General features: G+C 41.9%; 1 protein-coding gene across 1 annotated transcript in view; it reads left to right on the forward strand.

Moving 5' to 3' along the window:
• The window catches only part of HACD3 (3-hydroxyacyl-CoA dehydratase 3), a 40254-nt gene that overhangs the window by 6666 nt on the left and 5853 nt on the right, over positions 1–27735 (forward strand). Inside the window, exons 2-8 of the mRNA XM_032342933.1 lie at positions 10651–10693; positions 12818–12891; positions 14150–14314; positions 16174–16225; positions 18974–19084; positions 23874–24001; positions 26018–26130. Of these exons, the coding sequence (XP_032198824.1) occupies positions 10651–10693; positions 12818–12891; positions 14150–14314; positions 16174–16225; positions 18974–19084; positions 23874–24001; positions 26018–26130 (686 nt within the window). The remainder of the gene's footprint in view (positions 1–10650; positions 10694–12817; positions 12892–14149; positions 14315–16173; positions 16226–18973; positions 19085–23873; positions 24002–26017; positions 26131–27735) is intronic.

The following is a 27735-nucleotide window of genomic DNA, read 5'->3' on the forward strand; positions in this document are numbered from 1 at the left end:
GAATAAGATAAGTGGGTCATATCAATGTCAGTATCCTGACTGTGATATTATGCTATAGTTATGTAAAATACTGTCTTTGGGAGTGACTGGGCAAAGAGTACAGGGGATCTCTTGGTGTTATTTCTTATAACTGCATGTGGATTTACAATTACCTTATTAAAAATTTCAATTTAAAAAATGAAGAGGGAAGAGAGAAAGGGAAAAACTCTTTCTTACAGAAGAATGCCAGCTAAAAATGAAGATGGAATGATTGAATTAGAAAATCATCACTGTGAGGTCTCCAAATCAGGCAAGGATTAACAGTGGATGACCGTTCCATTGGAGGAAAGAGTAAATTACTTACTAATTACAAAAGAAAAAGTACTTTTAAAGTAGAGAGTTTGGCAATCCCTATCAATTAAATGATCAAGGTTAGTATCACCCCTCTGATGGTATGCGCCTTCTCCTACAATGCCTTAAGAACTACTCATATAAAAAGAAAAAAAAAGTACCTATGTCACCTATGAGATATTCTTGTCAAAAATGATTAATAAGAAGGAACGTCCAGACAAATCCATAACGTGATACATTGTCTAAGACAACTGGCATGGATTAAAAATAATAAAAGTAGAAGTCTATATTGGGTTAAGATAGACAGAACAGTCAAATGTAATGTATGAAAATTGATTGGTTTCTGGATTTGTGTGTGTGTGTGTGTGTTTTAAATGTAAATGCAGGAGTGGTTTATTTAATTTAATTTAATTTAAAAATTTTTAAAAAGATTATTTATTTATTTATTTGACAGAGATCTCAAGCAGGCAGAGAGGCAGACAGAGAGAGAGAGAGGAGGAAGCAGGCTCCCTGCTGAGCAGAGAGCCCGAAGCTGGGCTCAATCCCAGGACCCTGGGATCATGACCTGAGCCGAAGGCAGAGGCTTTAACCCACTGAGCCACCCAGGCACCCCTAATTTAATTTTTTAAAGACTGTATTTATTTATTTGACAGAGAACAAGAGAGCACAAGCAGGGGGACAGGGGGAATGACAGAGGAAGAGGGAGAAGTAGGCTCCTGCCTGAACAGGGAGCTGGATGTAGGACTTCATCCCAGGACCCTGAGATCATGGTCTAAGCCCAAGGAAAACGCTTAACTGACTGAGCCACCCAGGTGCCCCATAGTAATGGTTTAAAAGTAGCCATATCAAGAGCTCGATGGAGAAATGGTCTCTCTTTATTCTTTCTTTGAATCTGGGCAGGTCCTGTGGCAATTTATAGAATGCTGCAGAATGATACTGTGGCCATTCCCAGGCTTAACCTTTTTAGGAGGACTGCCAGCTTGTGCTTCTGTTTTAGAACACTTGTTGAGATGTTCCCTCCCAGAACTCAGCAGCCCAACTGTGATAAACCTAGATCACATAGAGAGGTCACACGTATGGGTACGCTGGTCAACAGTCCCACGTGAACTCCCAAATGACAATCAGTGTCAACTCTGAGCCATGTGAGTGACCATCTGGGATGTTCCCATCCAGTATTCAACAGCCGTAGCCACCGTCCGGTGGAGCCTAACTGTGCAGCTGAGCATAGTTTAGTGTCAGATAATAAAATAGTGTTTTTGTGTTTTTTCATAGTGGTTTTAAGCCACCAAGTTTTGCATTACAGTAGATAACTGAAACAAGTAAACATTTTTCAGGCCATTGTTTAAATAGAAACTGTTTATTAAAGGATATAGAATTTTTGTTCCTAGGTGTGAGAAAATTGTAATTATGTAAGAGAATGTCCTTATTTAAAAGCAGCATGCTGAAAGGTTTAGAGGTGAACTATCTGCAACTAATTGTGAAATGACTGAGAAAAGTCGTGTGTATAAAAAGCAAGTGTGGGCGCCTGGGTGGCTCAGTGGGTTAAGCCGCTGCCTTCGGCTCAGGTCATGATCTCGGGGTCCTGGGATCGAGTCCCGCATCGGGCTCTCTGCTCAGCAGGGAGCCTGCTTCCCTCTCTCTCTCTCTCTCTCTGCCTGCCTCTCCATCTACTTGTGATTTCTCTCTGTCAAATAAATAAATAAAATCTTTAAAAAATAAAAAAAAATAAAATAAAAAGCAAGTGTGATTAAATATAATCAGCTGATGAATGCCATGTGAGTATTCATTATACTAATTTTTCCTCAATTTTTAAAGTGAATTAAAATTTTTCACAATAAAATATTGGGTTGAGACACTGTTCTGGGGGAGATGCCGTGCACCCACCTTTGTGTTTGATGATTCACTAGAAGACTTCGTGGGATTCAGCATGTAGTTGTTCTGGCTAAGATTTATTACAACGAAAGGATATATGACAGGATGAGCAAAGGATTAAAAAAACACAGGTGGAGTGTAGAGAAATTCCATGCACAGGGCTCCTCATCCTCTCTCCTTCCTGTGAAGGTATACACTTGAGTTGCTCTTTTTTTCCAGCAATGAAAACTGCAGTAACTTATGTGCAATGTTTCTGCCCAGGGAAGCCCATTAGAGAGTCAGCACCCGTGTACCCAAATTCTAGACTCCCAGAAGGAGAGTTGGTGTTCACCACTAATCACATTTTAGGCATGGTGAACCATCTGTTAGGGGATGGAGGAAAGCCAGATTTCCTAATGCCAGCCAAGGGCTGATCTTGAGAGCAGTCCTTTATAAAGACAGCAGCCTCAAGATTGCCATATAACTGTTTTTTGTGCTTGTATTAATCACACACATGTGCAAAACTAAATACTAGTGATTTAGATGAACTCTAAATGTCTAAAGGCTTAGGTAGCATATAGTTCACTGACCTCTGTAGTTTTGTCAGAAATTGTGAAAATGGGATGAATTAATTTCAATTCACTCAAGAGTTAATGAGACACTAGGGATTCAGAGATGAGTAAGACACAGCCCCTGCCATCAAGGAACTCAAGTCTAGAGGGGCAGATAAACCAATAAACAATGATTGGAGAACAGTGTGGTAAGTATTATAATACAGGTGAAGACAAAGCACTAAAGAAACTATTAATTTTTATGTTGGAGGTGAGCAGGAGGGAAGAGGAATAAATATTTGGTCTGGACTTTGGGAGGTGAATAGTATTCAACAGGTATGGAAACTTAGAATGGGCATTCTAAGGCAGAGAAAGAAAAGCAGTGAGAATCTAAGTCCTTAGTAGTTAACAGATTCTCTACACATTATTATAATTCAGTTCTTACAACAATATTGTGAAATGAGTGGTGTTACTGTTGTCTTAAAAATAACGACAGTTGTTGGGCGCCTGGGTGACTCGGTTGGGCGGCTGCCTTTGGCTCAGGTCGTGATCCCAGGGTCCTGTAAACGAGTTCTGTATTGGGCTCCGTGCTTGGCGGGGAGCCTGCTTCTTTCCTTCTGCCTGCTGCTCTGCCTGCTTGTGCTCTGTCAAATAAATAAAATAAGATCTTAAAAAAAAAAAATTAAAAAATGACCATTGTGGATTTGAAAGTGAATGATAAAAATAAAAAATGGGGGCACCTGGGTGGCTCAGTGGATTAAGCCTCTGCCTTCGGCTCGGGTCATGATCTCAGGGTTCTGGGATTGAGCCCCACATCGGGCTCTCTGCTCCTCGGGGAGCCTGCTTCCCCTTCTCTCTCTGCCTGCTCCTCTGCCTACTTCTGATCTTTCTCTGTCAAATAAATAAGATCTTTAAAATAAAAATAAAAATAAAAAGTGGTATAACTAGGATTTGAACCCAGGTCCATCCAACTTCAGAGTCACTTTTCCCCCTTTTCCCTATTCATTTCTCTTTTATAAGCAAAGGAACAATTCCTCTAATGAAAGATTGGCTAGGTTATGCAGATTCTATAAACAACTAAAAATGTTCAGTAAAAATCTTAAAATCGTCATTAGAAATCATCATTAAAATCATCATTAGAAATTATAGGGGAAACTCTGATAAAGCTGAACAGTGAAACTGCTTTTGCCTTAAAAACATTAGCTCAGCTGAGTGAACTTGAAATTTGGCTTTGACAGCCCAACAGAGTCCAGGGGACAAAGTAAGGCCAAAGCCCACCAAAAATTCAATATGTAATAGGAAACCCTTCTCCCTGTAAACTACTTCAGAGGTCCATACTCTTTGGCTAAGGATGAACTAAAAGTAAATCCATCCCAGCTCCCCATCTTCAGAGGACTTAACACTGAGCAAAGTAGAGGAAACGGTCCTTGAGGAGTTAAAATCATTGGTTGGCTTTTAAAAGATTATGTAGCCCAAATGTACACAATTTTGAAGATCTAAAAATCCTCAGGTCATGAATTTAGTTTAAAATGGTCTCAACTGGGGCGCCTGGGTGGCTCAGTGGGTTAAGCCGCTGCCTTCGGCTCAGGTCATGATCTGAGGGTCCTGGGATCAAGTCCCACATCGGGCTCTCTGCTCAGCAGGGAGCCTGCTTCCTCCTCTCTCTCTGCCTGCCTCTCTGCCTACTTGTGATCTCTCTCTGTCAAATAAATAAATAAAATCTTTAAAAAAAAAATGGTCTCAACTGGTAGAGTGGGTCATTATTATATACAATAACTGGTGTCATTATTTTTAAGACACCCAGCTCTTAGGTGCCTGTCAGAAGGCAGTGGGGATCCCTGTGATCTAGCTACGCTGATACCGGGTAAGAGTTTTAGACCAAGATGTATTTTTAGAGACAGAAAGGTCAGTTCATAATGATAGAGGTTTGAATTCATCAGGAAGGTAAAACAGTATTAAAGTTATATGTAACTAACACGGCCTCAGTACTGCATAAAGTAACAGAAATAGGAGAGGCAGACAAGTTGACAATAGTGTGATTTCTCAGTAATTGATAGAATAACAAGATAAAATTCAGCAAAGATACGGATTATGTGACCAAATAGTTAACAGTGAATCCAGTAGACATATATAGAATCCTGCATGTAAATTCCAGAATACACATTCAAGTTCACTCGAACATTTATACAATTCATACTGCTTCTGAATGCAAGTCTCCACAAATTTGAAAGGATTAAAATCATACAGAGAATACCCACCGATCACAGTGCAGTTTAGGTGGAAGTTAATAACAAGATAACTAGAAAATCTCATGTGTTTGGAAATTAAATACTTCTCAGTAACCCATGTGTCAAAGAAATGATAATATTAGGAAATATGTTAGACTGAATAATAATGAAAATACTACATTCAAAGCTTGAGAGATGCAACTAAAGTAGGGGTTGGCAGGAAATTTATATTCTTTTTTTAAAAAAATTATAGCTGGCGTATTAGTGTTGAGTGTACAGAATAGTGATTTGACATCTGTGTACATTATGAAATGATCACTGCCAGAGTCTAGTCACCATATGAGGTTATTAGAATATTAGTGACTAGATTCTCTTTACTGTACTTTATGTTCCTGTGACTTACTCATTTGATAAGTGGAAGTTTTACTTCTTAATCTTCTTTACCTGTTTCACTCATCGCCTTCCCCCCTCCTCTCTGGCAACCACCAGCTTGTTCTCTGTACTTTTTGAGCCTGTTTCTGTTTTGTGTTCTTGTTTTGCTCTTTAGATTCCACTTAGAAGTGAAATCCTACAGTATCTGTCCTTTTCTGTCTGACTCATTTCACTTAGCATAGTAGCCTCTAGGTCCAGTCATGTCGTCATGAATGGCAAGATTTCATTCTTTTTGATGGCCGGTATTCCATTGTGTGTCTATGCCACAGCTTTACCCACTCATCCGTGGATGGCCAGTTACATTGCTTACGTATCTTGGATGTTGTAAATATTACTGCTGTGAACATAGGGATGTGTATGTCTTTTCAAATTGGTGTTTTCATTTTCTTTGGAATAAATACCCAGATGTAGAATTGCTGGATTGTATGGTAGTTCTATTTTTAATTTTTTTAAAAGATTTAAAAAAATTTATCGAACACAGAGATCACAAGTAGGCAGAGAGGCAGGCAGGGAAAGAGGGGGAAGCAGGCTCCCTGCTGAGCAGAGAGCCCGATGCTGGGCTCTGTCGGACCTGGAGATCATGATCTGAGCCGGAGGCAGAGGCTTTAACCCACTGAGCCACCCAGGCACCCCTATTTTTAATATTTTGAGCAACCTCCATCCTGTTTTCCATAGTGGCTGTACTAATTTACATTCCCACCAGCAGTGCACGAGGGCTCCCTTTCCTTCTCGTCCTCACCAAGCTTTTTTTTTTTTTCCTTTTGGATAATAGCTATTCTGACAGGTGTGAGGTGATACGGTGGCTTTGATTTGCATTTCCCTGATGATGAGTGATGTTGAGCATCTTTTCATGTGTCTATTGGCCATCTGGATGTCTTTGAAAAAATGTGTATTCAGATCCTGGGCCCATTTTTTAATTGGATTTTTGTTGTTGTTGTTGTTGAGTTGTAGAGGAGTTCTTGATATATTTTGGATATTAATCCCTTATGGTACCTATCACTTACAAATGTCTTCTCCCATTCAGTGAGTTGCGTTTTTGTTTTGTTAATGGTTTGCTTCACTGTGCAAAAAGCTTTTCAGTTTGATGTAGTCCTATTTGTTAGTTTTTACTTTTGTTGTCCCTGCCTGAAGAGTAGGATGCAAAAAAAATATTTCCTTTCCTTTTTTAGAAGATTTATTTATTTATTTTAGAGAGAGAGAGAGAGAGAGAGCGTGCCCGCGCGCGCGCAGTGGGGAGGGTCAGAGAGAGCATCTGAAGCAGATTGCGTTGAGCACAGAGCCCAATGTGGGGCTTGATCTCACAACCCTGAGATCATGCATGACCTGAGCTGAAATCAGGAGTTAGACACTGAACTGACTGTGCCTCCCAGGCGCTGCCTGAAAAGATATTTCAAAGACCAATATCTGGGAGTATACTGACTATGTTTTCTTTCTTTCTTTTTTTTTTTTTTAAAGATTATGGGGCGCCTGGGTGGCTCAGTGGGTTAAGTCTGTGCCTTTGGCTAAGGTCATGATCCCATGGTGCTGGGATCGAGCCCCACCTCAGGCTCTCTGCTCAGCAGGGAGCCCGCTTCCTCCTCTCTCTGCCTGCCTCTCTGCCTACTTGTGATCTCTCTCTCTGTCCAATAAAAAAAATAAAATCTTTAAAAAAAATAAAGATTTTATTTATTTATTGGACAGAGAGACACAAGGAAGCAGAGAAGAAGCAGGCAGAGAGAGAAGGGGAAGCAGGCTCCCCGCTCAGCAGAGAGCCCCATGTGGGGCTCCATCTCAGGACCCTGAGATCATAACCCGAGCCAAAGGCAGAGGCTTAACCCACTGAGTCACCCAGGCGCCCCCTATGTTTTCTTTAAGGAGTTTTATTGTTTCAGGTCTTATGTTTAAGTCTTTAATTCATTTTGTGTTTATTTCTGTATATGGTTTAAGAAGGTCGTCCAATTTTCCCAGCACTATTGATTGAAGAGACTGTCCTTTCCTCATTGCATGTTCTTGCCTCCTTTGCCATAGATTAATTGACCATGGAAATGTGGCTTTATTTTTGGGCTCTGTTCTGTTTCATTGATGTGTGTTTCTGTCTTTGTGCAAGTACTATACTGTTTTGGTTACTATAGCTGTGTAGTATAATATATATATGTCTATCTATACACACACATACACTATAGCTTTGAAATCAGGGAGCATGATGTCTCCGGCTTTGTTCTTTCTCAGAATCGGATTAGCTATTGGGGTCTTTTTGTTGCTCTGTATAAATTTTAGGGTTATTTATTCCAATTCTGTGAAAGATACCATTGATATATGTATATATAGTTTAAAGATTTTATTTATTTATTTGACAGAGATCACAAGTAGGCAGAGAAGCAGGCAGAGAGAGAGAAGAGGAAGCAGGCTCCCTGCTGAGCAGAGAGCCTGATGCGGGGCTCGATCCCAGGACCCTGGGATCATGACCTGAGCCGAAGGCACAGGCTTTAACCCACTGAGCCACCCAGGTGCCCCGATACCATTGATATTTTTGATAGAGATAGCATTTAGTCTGTAGATTGCTTTGGATAGTGTGGACGTTTTAACACTATTCTTCCAATCCGTGAGCATGGAATATATCTTTCCATTTATTTACGTCTTCTTCAGTTTCTTTCCTCAGTGTGTTGTAGTTTTCAGAGTACAAATTTAACCTCCTTGGTTAAATTTATTCCTAGCTTATTTTATTCTTCCTGATTCAATTGTAAATGAGATTGTTTTCTTAATTTCTCTTTCTAATAATTCATTGTTAGTGTATAGAAGTACTGATCTCTGTATATTGATTTTGTATCCTGCAACTTTATGGAATTCGTTTATTCTAGTAGTTTTTTGGTGGAGTCTTTATGGCTTTCTGAATATACTTTCATGCCATTTACAAATAGTGATAATTCTACTTCTTCTTCTTCTTCTTCTTCTTCTTCTTTTTTTTTTTTTACCAATTTGGGTACCTTTTGTTTTTGTGTTTTTGTCTGATGGCTGTAGCTAGAATTAACAGTGCTACGTTAAATAAAAGTGAAGAGATAGGACATCCTTGTGTTCCTGATTTTAGAAGAAAAGCTTTCAGCCTTTTGCCATTGTGTATATATGATGTTGGCTGGGATTTTGTCTTATATGGCCTTTATTATGCTGAGGTGTATTCTCTACACACACTTTGTTGAGAGGTTTTATCGTAAGTGATGATACATTTTACCACTGAGCTTCTCATTGGATAAAGTTTGTCAGATGCTTTTTCTTATCTATTGAGACGATCATATGACCTTATCCTTCATTTTGTTAATGTGGTGTATCATGTTGATTGATTTACAAATACTGAATGGTCTTTGCATCCCTGGAATAATCTCACTTGATTATGGTGTGTGATCCTTTAATGTATTGTTGAATTCAGTTCGCTAATATTTTTTCTTTTTTCTTTTTTCTTTTTTTTTTTTCCCGCTAATATTTTTTCTAAAGTTTTGAGAGACGGTGCACAGCCCCGGGGAGGGGCAGAGGGAGTGGAAGATGCAGGCAGGCTTCCTGCTGAACAGGGAGCCTGATGTGATTTGGGGCTCTATCCTGGGACCTCAGGACCATGCCTGAGCTGAAGGCGGGTGCTTAACTGAGCTACCCCAGCAGTTCACTAATATTTTGATTCTTTGATTTTTGGTTCTGTGTTCATTAGCGATATTGGTCTGTGTTTTTTTGTGCGGGGGGGGTGGGGATCGGGTTTTTTGGTTTGTTTGTTCATTTGTAGTGTCTGTCTGGTTTTGGTATCAGGGTAATGCTGTTCTAATGGAATAGGTTTGGAAGTATTCCCTAGTCCTCACTTTTTTTTTTTTTTAACAGTTTGAAAAAGATGGGTATTAACTCGTCTTTAAATGTTCAGTAGAATTTACCTGTGAAGCCATCTGGTCCAAGACTTTTGTCTGCCAGAAGTTTGACTACCGATTCAATTTCATTCCTTTTTCCTTCCAAGTGATTTAGAGTATGGGAAACACACTGAGTTGGGCAAGAAGTGACCTGGTTGGGAACCTTACCTCCAAGACGTTCTAGAACTTTAGCTTTAATGAAAATATTTGCATCAAAGCCCTATTTCCCTTACTGAGGAACCATGCCCTTGGAAGTGTAACCTCTTTTGTTGAGGTTCCCTAACTCCCTCTTCCTGCCACAGAGAGGATCATCTAGAATTTTAGCTCCTTTGGGTGAGCATCTCAGCCTAAAGTCTGTTCTCCCAATAGGGAGGCTGTCAACATAAAGCTTGGCTCAAATGCTCCCCTCCCCACCAGCATTCATTCTTTCCCTTTTCCTAACCCTCTTGACTGTGAATTAGAGAATGCAGTCCCCCTCTCCCCATTGTTATACCCCCTCTCCAATCTTCTCTCTGTCATTGGTTGGTTTCCTTCCATGCATGTTGGAGCACAGAGAGCTGAGCCTGCAGGAGAAAAACAAATGAATTAGTCACAGTGCTGGAAACATGCTGCTCCTTGGTTATTAACTTTGAGCTGGGGGGTAGGGGAGGAGTCCTTTCTCATCCATTGAAAAAAGAGCTAAGTAGTTACACTCTAAATTATGCTCTTAAAGTCATGTAGCAATTTCTGGGAATAAGTGAACAATCTGGAGAATTTTGATCTCTTTAGGTTGGTTGGGATGGGGGTTGAGAGGATGGAGCCTGAGGTGAGGGCACTGCATGTTTCATTTCGAGTGAAATCCCTTGTGATTGTTCAGCCCTTCTGCGGCCTTATAGGTCTCACTTTGGGTGAACCTCTCCTCAGCCATCCTGTTCTTGTTGTGCTTGCTCTCTTAACACTTAAGACACTTAACTGCTTTTTACTACTCTTTTGGTCTTGAGCGCATGTTACTTGTACTATTTGAGATCTTCTGACAGGAAATGACTCATCATCTGTTCCACTAGACTCTTTGCTTCCACAGCTCCGGGGCTGAGTCGTAGAGATCTGGGTCCTCCTCAGAAACACCTCCCGTAGCACCTTTGTACCATTTGCCATTATGGGAATGGACTGACTCAGTATCTAATTGTTCTGCACGGTTAGAACAGCTTAGGGTTATTCTTACAGATGCCTGCAATCTCAGATGGGTACAGCTAGATGTAGCTCAGAGCTGTGCAAAACAACTAAATATATTTTCTGGGGGAGGCACAGGTAGGAGGCTAAGTCCCTAAGGGGGAAGGATGGAGGGAAGTAAGCCCCGGTTTTAATTTCATTTTTCTCCTATTAAAATGCCCTTCTCGCATCCTTGGTCTCTTTTCACAGAATCCTGCCATCAGCATCACTGAAAATGTGCTGCATTTCAAAGGTCAGTATCCGGGCAAATGCTGTCAGCTCTCTACACAGCTAAAGAGGCATGGTGGTGGTTTCTTTTTCTTTTTATCTATTTGTTTTATTCACTTTCTATTGATGCTCACCTCTCTGCTGCTCTTGGGGTAAACTAGATCATTTATAAACATATGATTAGGAAAGTCAAAGAACTTACTAGGACTTAGAAGTCCTGCTTTCCTCTTGGAGAGGCAGGAGATAGAGTGAGAAAGAATCCTGGGCTGGAAATCAGGACATCTGTCTTCTAGCGCTAATTCTGCTGTCCTTGGACCACTTGCTGACTTCTCTGGACTTATAAAAGGAAAGCGTTTGGTTATAATCTGTATTTCTCAAATTTTAGGACACCTGAGAAAATGTTCTAAGGATCCATGGACCCCAGTTTTTGAGAAAACATGTGAAGATTTAAATACGGCCACTTTAAGTGATATTTGGTTCTGTTGCAGCTGGGAACACAGCTGCAAACACGGCCTCTAAACTTGTGTGTTCGTACTTGATTATAAGGTAGTTATCTAGAGGATCCAGAATACACTTCCTTTTTTTTTTTAAATATTATAATCAAAACAAAAAATAGAAATTTTCTTAATGAGACTTTGCAGCTCTCTGAGGCCGTGCTCACTGGCCAGTTTAAGAAACACGGCATTCTAGATGATACCTGAAGCCTTTGCAGCTCTGACAGTCTTTGATTCTGTGAATCTGCCGCCGTCTCCTTTCTCCTTGGTTTGTCAGCAGATGCACTGCTGTGCCTGAGGGCAGATCTGGATTCCTTGTCACCCAGTGGGGTGGGATTCTCCCTACTCTCTCTTTGTTCTCGGTCCTTGGAGTGTCATTAGTAAGTGACTGGGGTGGGGGGGGCAGCGTAGGAGATATTGTTGAATTTCTGCTTTACTAGAGGTGCCATCTACCTTCACACGCTTGCATGAACGTGCAACCTGGCTTTTGTATCTGCTTTTCTTTTCTTTCTTTCTTTTTTTTTTTTTTTTAATAGATTTTATTTATTTATTTGACAGACAGAGATCACAAATAGGCAGAGAGGCAGCCAGAGAGAGAAAGGAGGAAGCAGGCTCCCTGCTGAGCAGAGACCCAGGACCCAGGACCCTGCTGAGCAGAGACCCAGGACCCTGAGACCATGACCTGAGCCAAAGGCAGAGGCTTTAACCCACTGAGCCACCCAGGCGCCCCTGTATCTGCTTTTCAAGAGCAGTTGTGGTAGCAGCTTAGATTTTTTTCAGTTAAGGGACGGAAGTGTACCTTGCCACTTGGAGGTTATGGACTGACTGCTCGACCTTAAGGAATTTATGGTCTTAGAGAACAATAGCCACCCGGAGCGGATACTAGGCAAACTATACCATATGTGGCCAGATGAGGAAGGAGAATCCCAGGAGGGAACCAAATAATGGGCAAGTCAGAGAGTTAGAGGAGAAGGGATGTCCAGCCGTCCTTTGCACCTAGGCATGGCACCTTTTTGTTTTGGGGAAACGAGCCATGTCAAGGCATGGGAAGGGCGTAATGGTCAACCCAGGGTCTTTTCTCCCAGATCCATTTATGCTCTCTTAGGAGCGAGCTGAGGAAATTAGATATATTTCTCTTTTTCACTCCATTCAGGATATATTAAAGGAGAAGTCAGCTTCTTCATTTTCTGTCCCTGGTTGGGAGGTGTTAGATTCATAGCTTTCTTTGAGGTAGTCCAGCGTTTCCATGCACCCTGCAACTTTCCTTAGCTGCAGTCAAGCTAACATACCTACCTGGTATGTCTCTGCCCTGGATTCAGTGCCAAAGTAAACGTGAAAGTTAAATTTATAGCTCTGTGATACCGTTGGCTTTGCTTTCAGTATTCTTTTTCCTGCCTATTATTTGAACTTGGTTGTTATCAAGGCCACATTGGGAGATGAAGTAAATTATTCTGGAACTGATCGTCAGAAGGACATACAGAGATAAACTTTTGTCTGGGATTCAGCTTATCCAGTTGTCTGAGTAGTTCTGCTCATGGGCCGCCGCTGGTTTGGGCAGGGCCCATTACTGTTCATATGCCTCTGAACGAACTGCACCAAGCTCTTCGATGGCCTTGCCCTCCAGCTCACTTCAACTCACATTTCTTTCTTTGTAGCTCAGGGACACGGTGCCAAAGGAGACAACGTTTATGAATTTCACTTGGAGTTCTTAGACCTTGTGAAACCAGAGGTATGTCCTTTCTTTTCTTACTTCCCTTTATATTTTAGGAAATAAATATGAGTGGTTTAGTGAAATAGGGGGATAGAGGTTGGGGGGGGGGGATGAAAACCAAAGGAGAATATAGTTCTTTTTGTTGGGAACTGAGTCCTGATTTTAGCTGCAGAGGAGTGGGAAAGTCAGAGCCCGAGAAGAATCTGGCCTCTGCCTCCCATTTGCTAGCACCGTGAACAATTCTCTTCACTTCTGTGAGTGAGTTTCCTTGTGTTCCTTGTGAAATGAAGGGTTAGACTAAGAAATCCTCAGGGGCCTTTCCAGCCCTGATACTCTCTGGTGTTAGCGAGCACAGAGGAGTATGTCTGTGGCAGGGAGCAGAGTTACATAAGGCAGGTGAGGCCCACACCAGGGGCTTGCTTTCATGTGACTTTGCTTCAGGGGCAGTGGAAATCAGAAAAGGTGGAGGCAGCCGACCTTTAGAAAGAATGAGGGAAATATTGTTGAAGTTTCCTTTCTCTCAGAGCTCAAGGGAAACTTTTATGCCAGGAAGAGAGACAGTCTACTAGGAGGTGTGTTTCGGGTTCTGGAATTACACTCTTCTCTCTCGGGGCTTGAGCATACTGATCTCTCTGTGCAGGAGGGCTCATTTGTTTCGGTTGGTTTAATAGTCAGCAGTGGTTTAAGGGGTAGAGAACCTGTCACGGGGCTTGCTTTAGAGGCAAAGGAAGAGGCCATGTAGAAGAATAATGAACTGGAACAGCCTCTGAGAATTTGAGCATAGCTGGGAGGTTGTTCTAGGCTATCCCTTGTGATAGAGCTGTAACCGATCCAGTAAATTCCAGCCTTGGAGAGACCTTTCCAAAACAAGGGCTCGCTATGCGGGGGCCTACTGACCGCTCAAATTCAGTCGTCTTCATGGGAAGGAGATTTGGAAGGTGAAAATGTACTGAGAATGATTGGATGCCGTGCCAGGCATGGTAGAGATCTGGCAGGAGGTTCACCTGGAACCAGAACTATCTGTCTGTCTTACCCTGATTTCCTCCTGTGTCCTTCAGTGGAGGATCAGAGAAGGACCGTGCCGTTCGTACCAGTACTTTGCTGTGCCAGCCCTGGGTCTGGAGGTTCTCTTTGCATCACTCCTTGTAGGAACAGAGAAGAAAGGGGAACGAGCATGCCCTGCAGCGCCTCTGTGTAGCCAGCCTGGCTTGGTGCAGTGGAAGGAGTCGGGGACAGGAAGGAGAGGGCATTCTCACATTCTCACTTTTTTTTCTAGCCGGTTTACAAACTGACCCAGAGGCAGGTAAACATTACAGTACAGAAGAAGGTGAGTCAGTGGTGGGAGAGACTCACTAAGCAGGAGAAACGCCCATTGTTTTTGGCTCCTGACTTCGATCGCTGGCTGGACGAGTCTGATGCAGAAATGGAGCTGAGAGCCAAGGTCAGTAAGAACTGCCCGGTCTAGACAAATCATAAGGAGCACAACTTATGGGGCGCCTGGGTGGCTCGGTGGGTTAAGCCACTGCCTTTGGTTCGGGTCATGATCTCAGGGTCCTGGGATTGAGCCCCACATCGGGCTCTCTGCTCTGCGGGGAGCCTGCTTCCTCCTCTCTGCCTGCCTCTCTGCCTACTTGTGATCTCTGTCTGTCAAATAAAATAAATAAAATCTTTAAAAAAAAAAAAAAAAGCACAACTTATTTGGAAGTTATTTGGGCCACCTCAGATACCTATCTGGGTCTGATAGAATAAAGACAACATTGCAAATTCAGTTAAAGACCTGGAAACAATTTTTTTGTTTGTTTTTAAGATTTTATTTATTTGATAGAGAGTGCACATGCACGTGTGAGAGGGCATGTGCAGGGGAAGGGGCAGAGGGAGAAAGAGTGGGAGAAGTGGACTCTCCTCTGAGCAGGGAGCTTGATGTGGGGACCCTGGGATCATGACCCAAGCAGAAGGCAGATGCTTAACCGACTCAGCCACCCAGCCGCCCTGGAAACATGGTTTTATAGAAGTACTGGTCCTATGTTTTGTAGACTGTCCCTCAACTGGGATTCGTTGAATGTTTTTCTTATAATTTAGAGAGGGTGATGGGATTTCGGGGAGGACAACCACAGAGGTTTCATTCTTACTGTGTCACATCACGGTTATACACTGTCAGGACGACTTAGCACTGTTGGTGCTTATCTTGGTAATCTGGCTGAGGGAATGTTTGTCCAATTTCTCTGTTGCAGTGTAACTCCCCTGCCTTTCTTCACTGTGACTCACTATGTCCAGCCCATGCTTAAGGAGTGGGGAGTTATGCTTCCCATCCTTACTGCGGAACATCCAAATACTTTATTTGGAATTCTTCTGTATGGGAGATTTGTCTTTTCTCTTCCATTTATTTATTTAGTCATTTATTTATATCCACATGGACTGATGAATATTTGTTTTATAGTTTGGTTTATAATCCATTACTCTGTTACTCATATTTATTTTGTTGTTCATGTTGTTCTAGCTTTGGACATTGGAAGCTCTTTCAGTTGGCTCTTCTGTCTTTTTGACAAAGCTCCGTCATTGTGGGGCTTTTTTTTTTTTTTTTTTTAAATATCCTTAATTTCTGTCACTATAAGCTGCTGCAGGCTTATCTTGTGGATTCCCTGCTCCAGCCCTAGACTCAGCCATTCTTCAAGGAGTTCTGTTCTTTTTATTGGAGAGTCATAGTGGAAACCAAGATCTGAGCTCTAGATATTGTTTCTAGATCCTCTCAGGTGACAAAGTGAGGAACTGTATGTGTGCAGACTAGCCCATTCATACCCTGCCCCTACCTATAAATATTTCTGAATGTAAGCATTTGTATCTCTATTGACCTAATGCTAGTTCTTAACTGATGTTGGAGACATGATTTTAGCTTCTGGAAAAATTATGCTAAAATTCTAGAAGTCTTAAAAAAAAAAATTAAAAAAGAGCAATCTGTTTCCTTCCCTAAAATTCTGTTTTGTTTCTACAACCATGACACATCTTCTGGAGGTCTTTTCCAGCTCCAAGACTCTGAGACTCTCCACGTTGTAGTTTGGAAGCCAGCTGATTGGTTGAATTCTCTTGAGTACTGGATGGGCATTCTATGGTGCTGGGGCTCCCTAGTCAAGGAGGGGACAGGTCTGTGGGCACCATGAGCTAGGACATTTGCCCCAGTGACACATGAACACAATTGGTGGTGGTGGCTTTGGGGAAGTCGGGTCACTTACCCAGCATGTGGACTTTTGCAAGCATCTGGGAATTCTAACCTGTGTTCTTGGAAAACTTCTGTCCAAATTCTAGGAAGAAGAACGCCTAAATAAACTAAGAATTGAAAGCCAAGGCTCTCCTGAAAGTAAGTTGCCCCTGCTGCTGTGGTAGTTACAGTTAGCCAGCAACAGAAATGGGGGTGTGGAGGGGTGCGATGTGGCAGGAGAGCTAAAAATGATGTGTTTGAGGTGCTGAGGACTCCTTAATGGCCAGGGCTTACTCTGCACACCCGCATTAGAAGCCTTCATTTTTTCTAGTGTTTTCCTTCTCTTTGGAGCCTGACATCATCTGACAGCACCAAAGCTGGTCTAGGAGAAGGGAAAGAGCCTTAGTCCCCTGGACTGGCCCAGTGTCAGTGGTAGCAGGCCCTGCCTAGACACATGGAAACACCACGTAGGCCCAAGGCTACATTTTCTCTGGCTTGGTCTTTTTCTCCCAGATGAGTGTGGTTCTGAACCTCAGAAACTCTGTTTCTGTTTCTCTCCATCCAACCGCTGAGAAACGAGAAGCTCTGTAAGTGTATTGTCTTCCGGGCGATAGCGATGAGATGCGGCAGCTCTTTGCTGCTTTACTGCTGGGTGGAAGCTCTGTAGCAGGCCCTTGAGGGGTGAGCCAATGAACTTGGCAGGGCACGGGCTCTCTAAGAGTATCCGTTCTGGGGTGAGGACTGTGAAAGACTATATAAAATGCCTGCAGAAAAGCAAAATAAAACCAAGGTTTCTCATGAGTCCATATATTTGCAAGTTTTAGGGGACCTTATGTGGCGTACTGGAAGGAAGGAAGGGGAAAGTTTTAGAGTGGCTGTTGTCCAACTATGTCCCATGGCTCCCAGGGATGCTTTGGAGGGACAGGCCAAGCAAGCGCGTCCTCTTCAACCCAGAGAAGTTCTGCTTCTGTGTTTTATATGTCAGGTTCTGAATAAAGTTTGTTTTGAAAAAGGAGGTTTCATTGCTTTAGAAAAAGATTGAATAACCACTAATGGAGAGGAATATTCCTTTAGAAGAACAAAGAAGGGGTGAAGTTAGGTGGAGGCAAAGAATTAAGGTTTGAGATTAAAATCAGTTTTGAGGGCGCCTGGGTGGCTCAGTGGGTTAAGCCACTGCCTTCAGCTCAGGTCATAATCTCAGGGTCCTGGGATCGTGTCCCACATCGGGCTCTCTGCTTGGCAGAGAGCCTGCTTCCTCCTCTCTCTCTCTCTCTCTGCCTGCCTCTCTGCCTACTTGTGATCTTTCTCTGTCAAATAAATAAATTCTTAAAAAAAAAAATCAATTTTGAGCTTAAAAATTATTTGAAATTTAAGTTAATTTTGGAGGAGGGTTTAAAGGATTTTTAGGATGTTAGATCTAAGGCTTTTACTGTTTTATCTCAATTCATGAAGTTTCCTGATGAAATGAGCTCTTGAGGATGGCAAAGTCTAATACATTTTTGTAGGTTTTTAAAAAATTATTTGTTTATTTATTTGATAGAGTATGAGCAGGAGGAGGGGCAGAGGGAGAAATAGGCTCCTGCCAAGCAGGGAGCCTGATGTGGGGCTTGATCCGAGGACCCTGGGATCATGACCTGAGCCGAAGGCAGAGGCTTAACCCTTCTTTTGGGTCCTTAGAACTAAGTTGCTTTTGATTGACCACCCTATTTTTTTTTTTAAGATTTTATTTATTTGGCAGACAGAGATTACAAGTAGGCAGAGAGCCAGGCAGAAAGAGGGGGAAGCAGACTCTCTGCTGAGCAGGGAGCACAATGTGGGGCTTGATCCCAGGACCCCTGGACTATGACTCGAGCTGAAGGCAGAGGTTTAACCCACTGAGCCACCCAGGTGCCCCTGACCACCCTATTTAGCGTGATTATTTGAGCATCTGCCAAGGCTTACATGCAGAATGTCTGTTGCCTAGGAGTAAATATGGAGCAGCAAGATCCGAGCTCCATAGCTCTTCTCTTGAGAATTATCCTTTCCTTTGCCCCACTTGTTTGACTCAGTCATGACTCTGAGCTCCTTACTCCTTCTTTAACTCTGTAATTGGCTGTGTCTTCCCGAGCCTTAGGCTACAGACAAAATTAACATTCCTTATCCTCCTGCTTCTCAGGCTATACTTTTCCTTCTTTGCTTATGTCCTCATTCTACCCATCTTCCAAAGCCCAGGGCAGGTGCTGTGTCATCCCTGCAGGCTTGTCTGCTTCCCACTTCCCCAGCCAAATCTGATTTTCTCACCTTGAGGGTTTAACAAGACACCACCTGTTACTCTCTCCCTTGTGTTATGGCTTTCAGATTGAGGGTGACGTCAATTCCCAACATCTTTGAATCCCACTAGAGCCCCTCAGGACCTCACAGCTTCTGGGTGTTCAGTGGATCCTTGGTTGGATGCATATATGATCGACTATCAAAATTCTTTTTTTGTTACATTTTTATTTCTTTGAGCTAGTTTGACCTACATGATGTTAAAAAATTGTGGGAATGGAGGAACTGTAGATTATATGAAAATGACAAGAGCAGGAGCAGGGTGTAGCTTTATCTCCCTTCTTTAATGCCTTGTACAATGATCAGTCACTCCCTGGCAGAAGTAATTTTTCTCCTTGGATTTATAATATCTGTACACTTAGCCCTTCAAGGTCATGAGGGGAAAGACTGCTAAAGACATACCTCAGAGTGCAGTGTCCATAACTTTACCTTACCCTTTTCTCTTTGGGCCTAGGAGCCCAGGCTGGTGCACATCTGGGCCAGATGTCTGGGAGCTCAGGGCACCCAGTGGGAGAGAGGGGTGGAGTCACCAGGTCTGTCCCCGCACCTGTCTGTTGCAGCTCAGCTTGTGATAGTTTCCTGTCTTGCTTTGCTTTTCAGCTCTTACAAGCTTGAAGAAAGGATACCTGTTCATGTACAATCTCGTGCAGTTCTTGGGATTCTCCTGGATCTTTGTCAACATGACCGTGCGGTTCTTTATTTTGGGAAAAGGCAAGCACAAAATTTCAACACTAGTTTTCTTGCTTTCGATTATTTATTTATTTGACACACAGAGAGAGCACCAGCAGGGGAAGTGACAGGCAGAGGAAGAGCATGAGCAGGGGGAGTGACAGGCAGAGGGAGAGGGAGAAACAGACTCCCCACTGAGCAGGGAGCCGGATGTAGGGCTCCATCCCAGGACCCTGGGGTCATGACCTGAGCCAAAAGCAGACACTTAACCGACTGAGCTACCCAGGCGCCCCAGCACTGATTTTCTTTTGTCAGTAGTTTAGCCTATTATCCACTGAAGGTGTCAGCAGTATCCTGCCTTTGGTATTAATAATAACCCCCCACCTTTGTGTAGCACTCAGGCCTTTCATTGTACTTCCGTGTCTCTGAGTTTCCTTGGCCTTGTGAAACAAGCAGGCTGGAGATTGTGTCTATTTAACAGGGGAGGAAACAGGCTTAGAAATGCTCCACATTCAACAGCTGGCCAGAGGCACATTTTGGGCTAGTGTTCCTTTCTCTGCTCACTACATGGTAGCTCATTCGTAACCAAATAAACTTACGTGGTATTTCCAGTGCTAGAGTTAATGCAAGTCCAAAAGGGGTCTTGCCCTTTGGGATCCCAAGTAGATTCTCAAATGGCCTATTCTAAAACTGAATGAAAAGACTATCATAAAGATAATTGTTCTTTTTTTTTTCTTTTAAAGATTTTATTTATTTGACAGAGATCACAAGTAGGCGGAGAGGCAGGCAGAGAGAGAGAGGGGAAGCAGGCTCCCTGCTGAGCAGAGAGCCCGATGTGGGGCTCGATCCCAGGACCCTGAGATCATGACCTGAGCTGAAGGCAGGGGCTTAACCCACTGAGCCACCCAGGTGCCCCAAGATATTCGTTCTTGATACATTAATTTGTGTGTATGTTTTTTGAACTGTATATTTAACAGAATTTTGACATAAAGTAAATGACAATGGAAAAATTTTGAGAATGTGATCTAAAGTATTTTGAAGTTGTATTATAAATAATAAATCGGTAATAAAATTTGTGGGAAGAAAGGATAATGAGGGAGCACTTTGTCTGGTATGAAAGAAAGATAATTAAAATAGTACAGGATTAGTATAAGAAGAGAATATCAATAGAGCAGATTAGGTGGTCCAGAAATAGCTTTTACATTATATATGTATCTCACAATTATATATGCAATATTAAAGGAATCATGAGTCAGTGGAAAGGGAAATATCCAATACTTTTTTATTGGATGGGAATTCTAGTAATGTTTCCAGGGAAAATAGGTTAGGTTTGAGTGCATGAAGGAGGCAGGGATTCTCTTGGACTCTTTTCCTCACACTGTGTACAAAAATAAATTCCCCCCAAAAGATTTAAGAGTCCTATGTCAAAAATTTAAAACGTAACAAGATACAAGTAAATGTTTATAAAAATCTCATTGGGAAAGTTAGGACTTTCTTTCTTTCTTTTTTTTTTTTTTTTTAAAGATTTTATTTATTTGACAGACAGAGATCACAAGCAGGCAGAGAGAAGAGGAAGCAGGCTCCCTGCTGAGCAGAGAGACCAATGCGGGGCTCGATTCCAGGACCCTGAGATCATGACCTGAGCAGAAGGCAGAGGCTTTAACCCACTGAGCCACCCAGGAGCCCCAAGTTAGGACTTTCTAAGCTTAAAAGAGAAGAAATCATAAAGAATAAAGTCAATATATTTGACTACAATAAAATATGTAAATTCCTGCATATCTAAAAATACCCCACTAAAACAACACTCAGATTAAAAGTATATGGAGGTTAGTAGCATGGAGATGGAGTTTGTGGAAAATTGCAACAGACACTAGCAGGGGTTGATTACATATAAAGAATTTGTTACAAATTGATCTAAAAACATCTAGATCCCATGGAATAGATAAATAGAAGTCATGTGCAGGTAGTTCCTAAGAGGGAGTAAAACCAATTAAATATACAAAAAATGTTTAACTCAATAATGATGAAGGAAATAAAAATACGATTTTGTCAGTTTTGCAAAGTTAAAAAAGATAACTAATTTAAGAGGACATATGCTAAAGTAGACACACCAGTGGCTACTGGAAAGGGCATGAGCACAGCTCTTTTGTTAAATCACTTGGCAAAGCTCATCAAGACACCTGACTGTTATATCCTTGAAGCTGGTTATTTTACTTCTGGAAGCATGTTCTAAAGAAATCACCGAAACTACAAAAAAAGCTTTTTCAGAAGGTATACACTATGGCATTGTTTAGATTAGTGACAAATTAGAAGCTGCCTAGATGCCCATCAATGAGGATTTACTTTAGAATATTCATTCAGTGGAATGTTGTGAAGCAGATAGAAAATATTTAAAGAGTTTATAGTAATATGGAGAAATACAACAGGCTACAAAAGTAAAGTATAAATCCGTTCTTCCAGTTACATCACATTATATAAAATGGGGAAAGTACTGAACCAATACATGCAAAAAGATTGGAAGGAATGCACCATCTGAAAATGGTTTGGATGTGGGCAGTTTAAAAATTTGTCCCTATGGGGCACCTGGATGGCTCAGTGGGTTAAGCCTCTGCCTTCTGCTCAGGTCATGATTTCAGGGTCCTGGGATCGAGCTCTGCATCAGACTCTCTGCTCAGCGGGGAGCCTGTTTCCCCCTCTCTCTCTGCCTGCCTCTCTGCCTACTTGTGATCTCTCTCTCTCTGTGTCAAATAAATAAATAAAATCTTAAAAAAAAAATTGTCCCTATATTGTAGAAGAAATAGGAAAAATATCAGTATAATGGAAAATAGAAGCTCTGTTTACAAAAAGGGAAAAAAATCCTATAGTCTTTTTTTTTAGCCCTTAATTTTTCCATCTGAGGGGTTTATAGTGGGTGAATTGTCATTAGCTCTAGAGTCATTTCAAAGAAGCGCATGTTGGCTTTCCAGCCTTCTTAAGACCTTAGAATTCTGCAAAAGCACAGCGGCAGGCTAGTGAAGACTTCACAAATGCCTTCTGTCTTAGAGTCTCATGTGACCAAAGGCCTATAGATGAGTTACTTAAAAAAAGGAGGCAAGTTTCAGACCTGCAGTTTTTCTTACTGTGGATTGATCACAACAAGTCTCATGGAACGAACAGGGACATGCAAACACCCAATCATCTAATTTAACATTGTTAGATTGACTCTCTGTTGTTCCTGTGCAAGCCTGCAGGCCATTAGGTGATCTAGTCCAAAAGCTCCTAAGTTATCTGGGTCATGTGTTTAAGCTGCTTGGATTTCTCATTTCTATTTTGGCTCTCAGCTCTTTACCAGCCACCTTCTAGAATGGAGCTGCTGGTTTATTTCTTCCCTTATCAGGCGTCAGAGATGTGGTAAGAACCTGGTGCATGGCACCCAGTTTGCCCTTTGGAGTTTTCTCCTTTTGAATGAAGGGTGTTGGTAAATGGCAAATTTAAAAAAAATATATTTTATTTGAGAGAGAGTACAAGTAGGGGGAGCAACAGACGGAGAGGGAGAAGCAGACTGAGCGCCGAGAGCCGAAGGCAGAGGCTTAACTGACTGAGCCACCCAGGTGCCCCTAAGCTGATGTTTAAACTGTACTCTTTTGAGCCTTCTAGAAATGCTATCTTTGGTGGTCACTGGCCTAACTGTGCCAGATCCTTGGAGGCACTCCTTGTGTTTGAAAGGCAAGGACTCAGGAATCCTAAACCTAGTGCACCGTGTAGGCCCAAGAATTGTCAGTAGTACCGTGGTTGAGAAACAGGCAAAGAAGCATGTAGGAAGGCAGGATGTCAAGTAAGGATCAGTATGAAAAGTAAAGGATTTTATATAATGGTATGCTCAGAACTGATACGGCATTCGCTGATGTTCTATAAGCAATAACTGTCATTTTAAATTACTACATAATAGTCCATGAAGTGGATTTATTATCAAACTTTCCATACACTTAGGCATTTAGACTGTTTCTACTTTAATTTACTTAGGAAAAATGTTTCAGAGAGCAATGTTGTTCCTAAGAAACTTGTTTGTTTTGTATTGTTTTAGATTTTTTAGTTAGGATAGATTCTTAGAATAAGAATTACTAGTATGAAACATGTAAATGATATCACATGTAAGTGATATGCTTGGTTTCCTCCGCCAATATGGTTTTTGAAAGTTTGTTTTACTCAGTACTTTTGCACCTCTGCATTTATTTATGGTTGCATGATTTTGAGATTTTAAAAGGCTAGATTTTAAAAGGCATGATTTTGAGATTTTAAAAGGCTAGATTGCATTCAATGTATGTGCTGTAGTTTAATTTTAAATTAAATAATGGATCTGACTTCTCACCATACCTGATACATAGATTTTTCAGCTTATAATAGCTTTTTTCTTGCATTTTATTATTAGTATTAGTATTTTAAAAAGATTTTATCTATTTGACAGAGAACAAGGGAGAGAGAACATAAGCAGGGGGAGCGGGAGAGGGACAAGCAGGCTTTCCGCTGAGCAGGGAGCCTGGTGCACGCCTCCATCCCAGGACCCTGAGATCATGGCCTGAGCTGAAAGCAGAACTTAATCAATTGAGCCACTCAGGGGCCCTTTTTCTTGCCTTTTAAAATGAGAAGGACATACATAACCAGTAGAGTTTACTATTCATGACCTCACAGGTTTGTTCCCCTCCAGCTTAGTTTGGATAGTAAATTTGAATCTGAGTGGCTATTTATTATACTTTTCCTTAAATTCCTTTCATGCAAGTAGGTATGTAGTTTGAGATATAATCCTGTTGGAATTCACCTCCTGATTTACCCTTATTGTGTATTTGTCCCATAGAGTCCTTCTATGACACATTCCACACCTTGGCCGACATGATGTATTTCTGCCAGATGCTGTCAGCTGTGGAAATGATCAATGCAGCGATTGGTGTCACTAAGTCACCAGTGATGCCTTCTCTTATCCAGGTACTGAACAATTGACCTCAGATTTCAGTAGTTAGTAGGTATGGCACACTTCGGTGAGAAGTTACAATGAGTAAAAATCTCTTTGCATGGAAATAGCATTATTTTATCTGAAAGAGGAGGAAAACTTTTAAGCCCAAGGATATTTTCCAGAGTAGACTTTTGCCATTTCAGGTCTGGTTTGTTTATAATATCTTCATGAAATCACAAAGTTATAAAAGGTTTTAAAACTAGGGAAACTTGATTCTCAAGCAGGAGCAGAAAAACTTACCCACAGTCTTCTCAGGTAGTGATATGCTTGGTTTCCTCCCAACTTGGGTAGGTGAAGGCAGTGCAATCCTAGGAGCTCTTTTCACTTTGGACTTTCTTCCGTATACGAAGGGGACTCCTTTTTTTTTTTTTTTTTAAAGATTTTATTTATTTATTTGAGAGAGAAACAGTGAGAGAGAGCATGAGTGAGGAGAAGGTCAGAGAGTGAAGCAGACTCCCCATGGAGCTGGGAGCCTGATGCGGGACTCGATCCCGGGACTCCGGGATCATGACCTGAGCCGAAGGCAGTCGTCCAACCAACTGAGCCACCCAGGCATCCCCGAAGGGGACTCTTTTGACTGGTGTGGGGATTCCCCTTCCCCTTGATAGGTCTATGTTGTTTCTTCATGTTTGGAAGATTGCTATCAGGAATGTGGCATCAGAGTCTTAACTGCCTTGCCCTCTTTCCTGTGTAATCATATACTATTAAATACAGCCCCCCACTGCTGACTCTGGAGGCAGCAGGTGATTTCTGGTTAGTCTCTTCTGGAGTCCTGTTTCTGTAGTTCTACACTTTCCTGGTATACCGGCCCTGGCATGCTGATAGTAGCAGTTGCAGGGTAAAGGGTTTTAATCCAATGGCCTTGTTACTCCTGGGGTTTCTGTTCTTGGAGAGAAGCCGCTTTTGTTCAGTCTATAAAATAAGAAGATAGTGAGGGACCCACTGATGTGGAATAGTACTTTTTGTATGTCAAGGACTAGTGCAGATAAGCATGAGGCTGGAATTTCTAGGTTACGATGGAGGAGAGGCATTCAGTACCCTCCCATCACACCGCTCTGAGGAGGGCCGTTCATGGAGAATGCAGTGTGAGTGCAGCCCCCGGGAGTTGGGCACGTGCCAACACGGCTCTGGCTCGGAAGCAGAACGCGGAGTAGAAACAAGTCACAGATTACTACGTTGTATTTCAGAAAGTTTAAAAACAGGCAAAGTGAAACAGTGTACTATTTAGAAATACGTACATAAGCAGGAAACCTATAAAGAGAAGCAATGGAATGGTTAACCCAAGGTAGTAGTTACTTATGGGCTTTGCTATACTGGTAATGTTCTCGTTTTTCACCCGGCTTTACGCAGACACAAAAGTGCATTTGGCAGTACTCTTTACGCTGTGTTCGAGTGTGTATGAGTGCTTTTGAAAATCAACTATTTGTGATGATCTGTTTACACAGATATACACAGTCTATTCAGAAAGACTGCTTGGGGTACTTTAACTTGTTCCAAAACTGGAACAAAGGCTTTCACTAGCTGAGCTCAGGCTTTTTTTTTTTTCCCCCTTAAGATTTTATTTTTATTTTATTTTATTTTTTATTTTTAATTTATTTGACAGACAGAGATCACAAGTAGGCAGAAAGGCAGGCAGAGAGAGAGGAGGAAGCAGGCTCCCCACTGAGCAGAGAGCCCGATGCGGGGCTTGATCCCAGGACCCTGCGATCATGACCTGAGCCAAAGGCAGAGGCTTTAACCCACTGAGCCACCCAGGTGCCCCAAGATTTTATTTTTAAATTTTTAAATCTCTACCCCCGGTGTGGGGCTTGAACTCATGACCCTGAGATCAAGAGTCACATGCTCCACTGACTGAGCCAGCCAGGTGCCCTTCAGTCTTTTTCTCTTTACCCTGAATTTAGTGGGGCTAAGTTTTAGGTAACACATTTATATAGTTTTTGTGGAATATATTTTTAAACTTTTTCCTCTCTTTTGGGTTCTTTTAATAGCTATGTGGAAGAAATTTCATTTTGTTTATCATCTTTGGCACCATGGAAGAAATGCAAAACAAAGCTGTGGTTTTCTTTGTGTTTTATTCATGGAGCGCAATTGAAATTTTCAGGTGGGTAGAAATGCCAGCATAGTGGATTGAATGCTTCTCCTTTCTCTGGGGCTGCTCTCTTCTGGAGGGAGTTTTTTTCAGAGTCTCATTTGGTTTGAGATTAGGGTTCTGTGTGTAGGGAGCTCTAGCTGCATCTTTGTGCTCTGAAAAGGTGAGGCACGTTTTTTTAAAGCAATCCTTGGATCATAGTACCAGCCTGGGTACTGGAGAGCAGAGGGAGTCGAGAGGTGCAGAGGTGGAAGACCCAGCGTGCCCTTCAGAATCCTGCTGTCTTGTTGGAAAGAGGACTCATCCACATGGAAGAATTTTGGAAGGGGAAGAAACATGGGATTGAAGGGGTAGTCAGGCTGGAACTAGTGAATACCAACCTTCTAGAAGGAAAGATAGAAATAAATCTTGACTACGGGATTACTGAAGTTTGAGTCAACCTCTTATCTGATTCTGCTATTCTCAGTTGTCAATAGAAGAAATATTAAAAAAAGATCCAGTTAAAGTAGAGGTACTGTTCGCCTGAAGACCATACATATTCCATTTCTTTTTTGGTCAGGTGGAGCAGGGGTTTTGCAAAATGACTCCTCAGCTCTAGTTTTGGGGATATTTTGGCAAAGTTAAGTTGAAAGGGAGAAGAGACAGTAGCAGCCCTAGACTGTGTCTTGAGGTAATTTTTTAAATTAACACATAATATATTATTTCCTTCAGGGGTACAGGTCTGTGGTTCATCAGTCTTACACAATTCATAGCACTCACCATAGCACATACCCTCTCCACTGTCCCATCACCTAGCTACCCCATTCCCTCTCCCCGCAACCCTCAGTTTGTTTCCTGAGATTAAGAGTCTCTTATGGTTTGTCTCCCTCTCTGATTTCGTCTTGTTCCTAGATTGTCTTAACTGTGGTCTGAATTCCATAATATCCCTTATACCCTCTAATCTACTAATACAAAGGTGAAAGAGATTTTAAGTACTTAATATTAACTCTGGGAAGAAAAATTTCTTTTTTTTTGTTACCGCTTTTTAAAGAGTGTGTCCGATTCTAGATGAGGGGTCTTTTGTATAATTTTGAAATTGCTTTCTTTGAGAGAGAGAGAGAGAGAGAGCGAGCAGGGGAAGGGCAGGAGGAGAGGGAGAGAGACTCTTAAGCAGGCTTCATGCCCAGCATGGAGCCCAATGTGGGGCTTGATCCCATGACCCTGAGATCAGGACTTGAGCTGAAATCAAGAGTCAGACACTTAACCGAGTCACGTAGGCCCCTGTTTACTTTGATAACAATCATTTATCCAGAGATAAATTGCCAAGGTGTCTGTCATCCTCACCTACTTAGAACATAGATCAGATCTAGTAATAAAGGCAAAGAGCTTTTGAGCATTCATTCTACATGCTGAACTATTGTAAAGAGGGTTCTTAGAGGACCTAAATTTAGTCTACTGTCAGAGAGTTCACATCCATTGAAAATTGGGGGAAGAGTGTGATGGGAGTTTGTGGGTAGATAACCCAGGATTAGAATTCTGTTCTGAAGAAGCCATGTGTGGCTAAGTGTGAAATTATTCTTCTTGAATGACATTCTAGGGTTGCACTCAGGACCTGAAGTGCTTTTCACATCCAAATTT

The sequence above is a fragment of the Mustela erminea genome, chromosome 5 (assembly GCF_009829155.1).
Source record: "Mustela erminea isolate mMusErm1 chromosome 5, mMusErm1.Pri, whole genome shotgun sequence".
In the NCBI taxonomy this organism is placed as follows: Eukaryota; Metazoa; Chordata; class Mammalia; order Carnivora; family Mustelidae; genus Mustela; species Mustela erminea.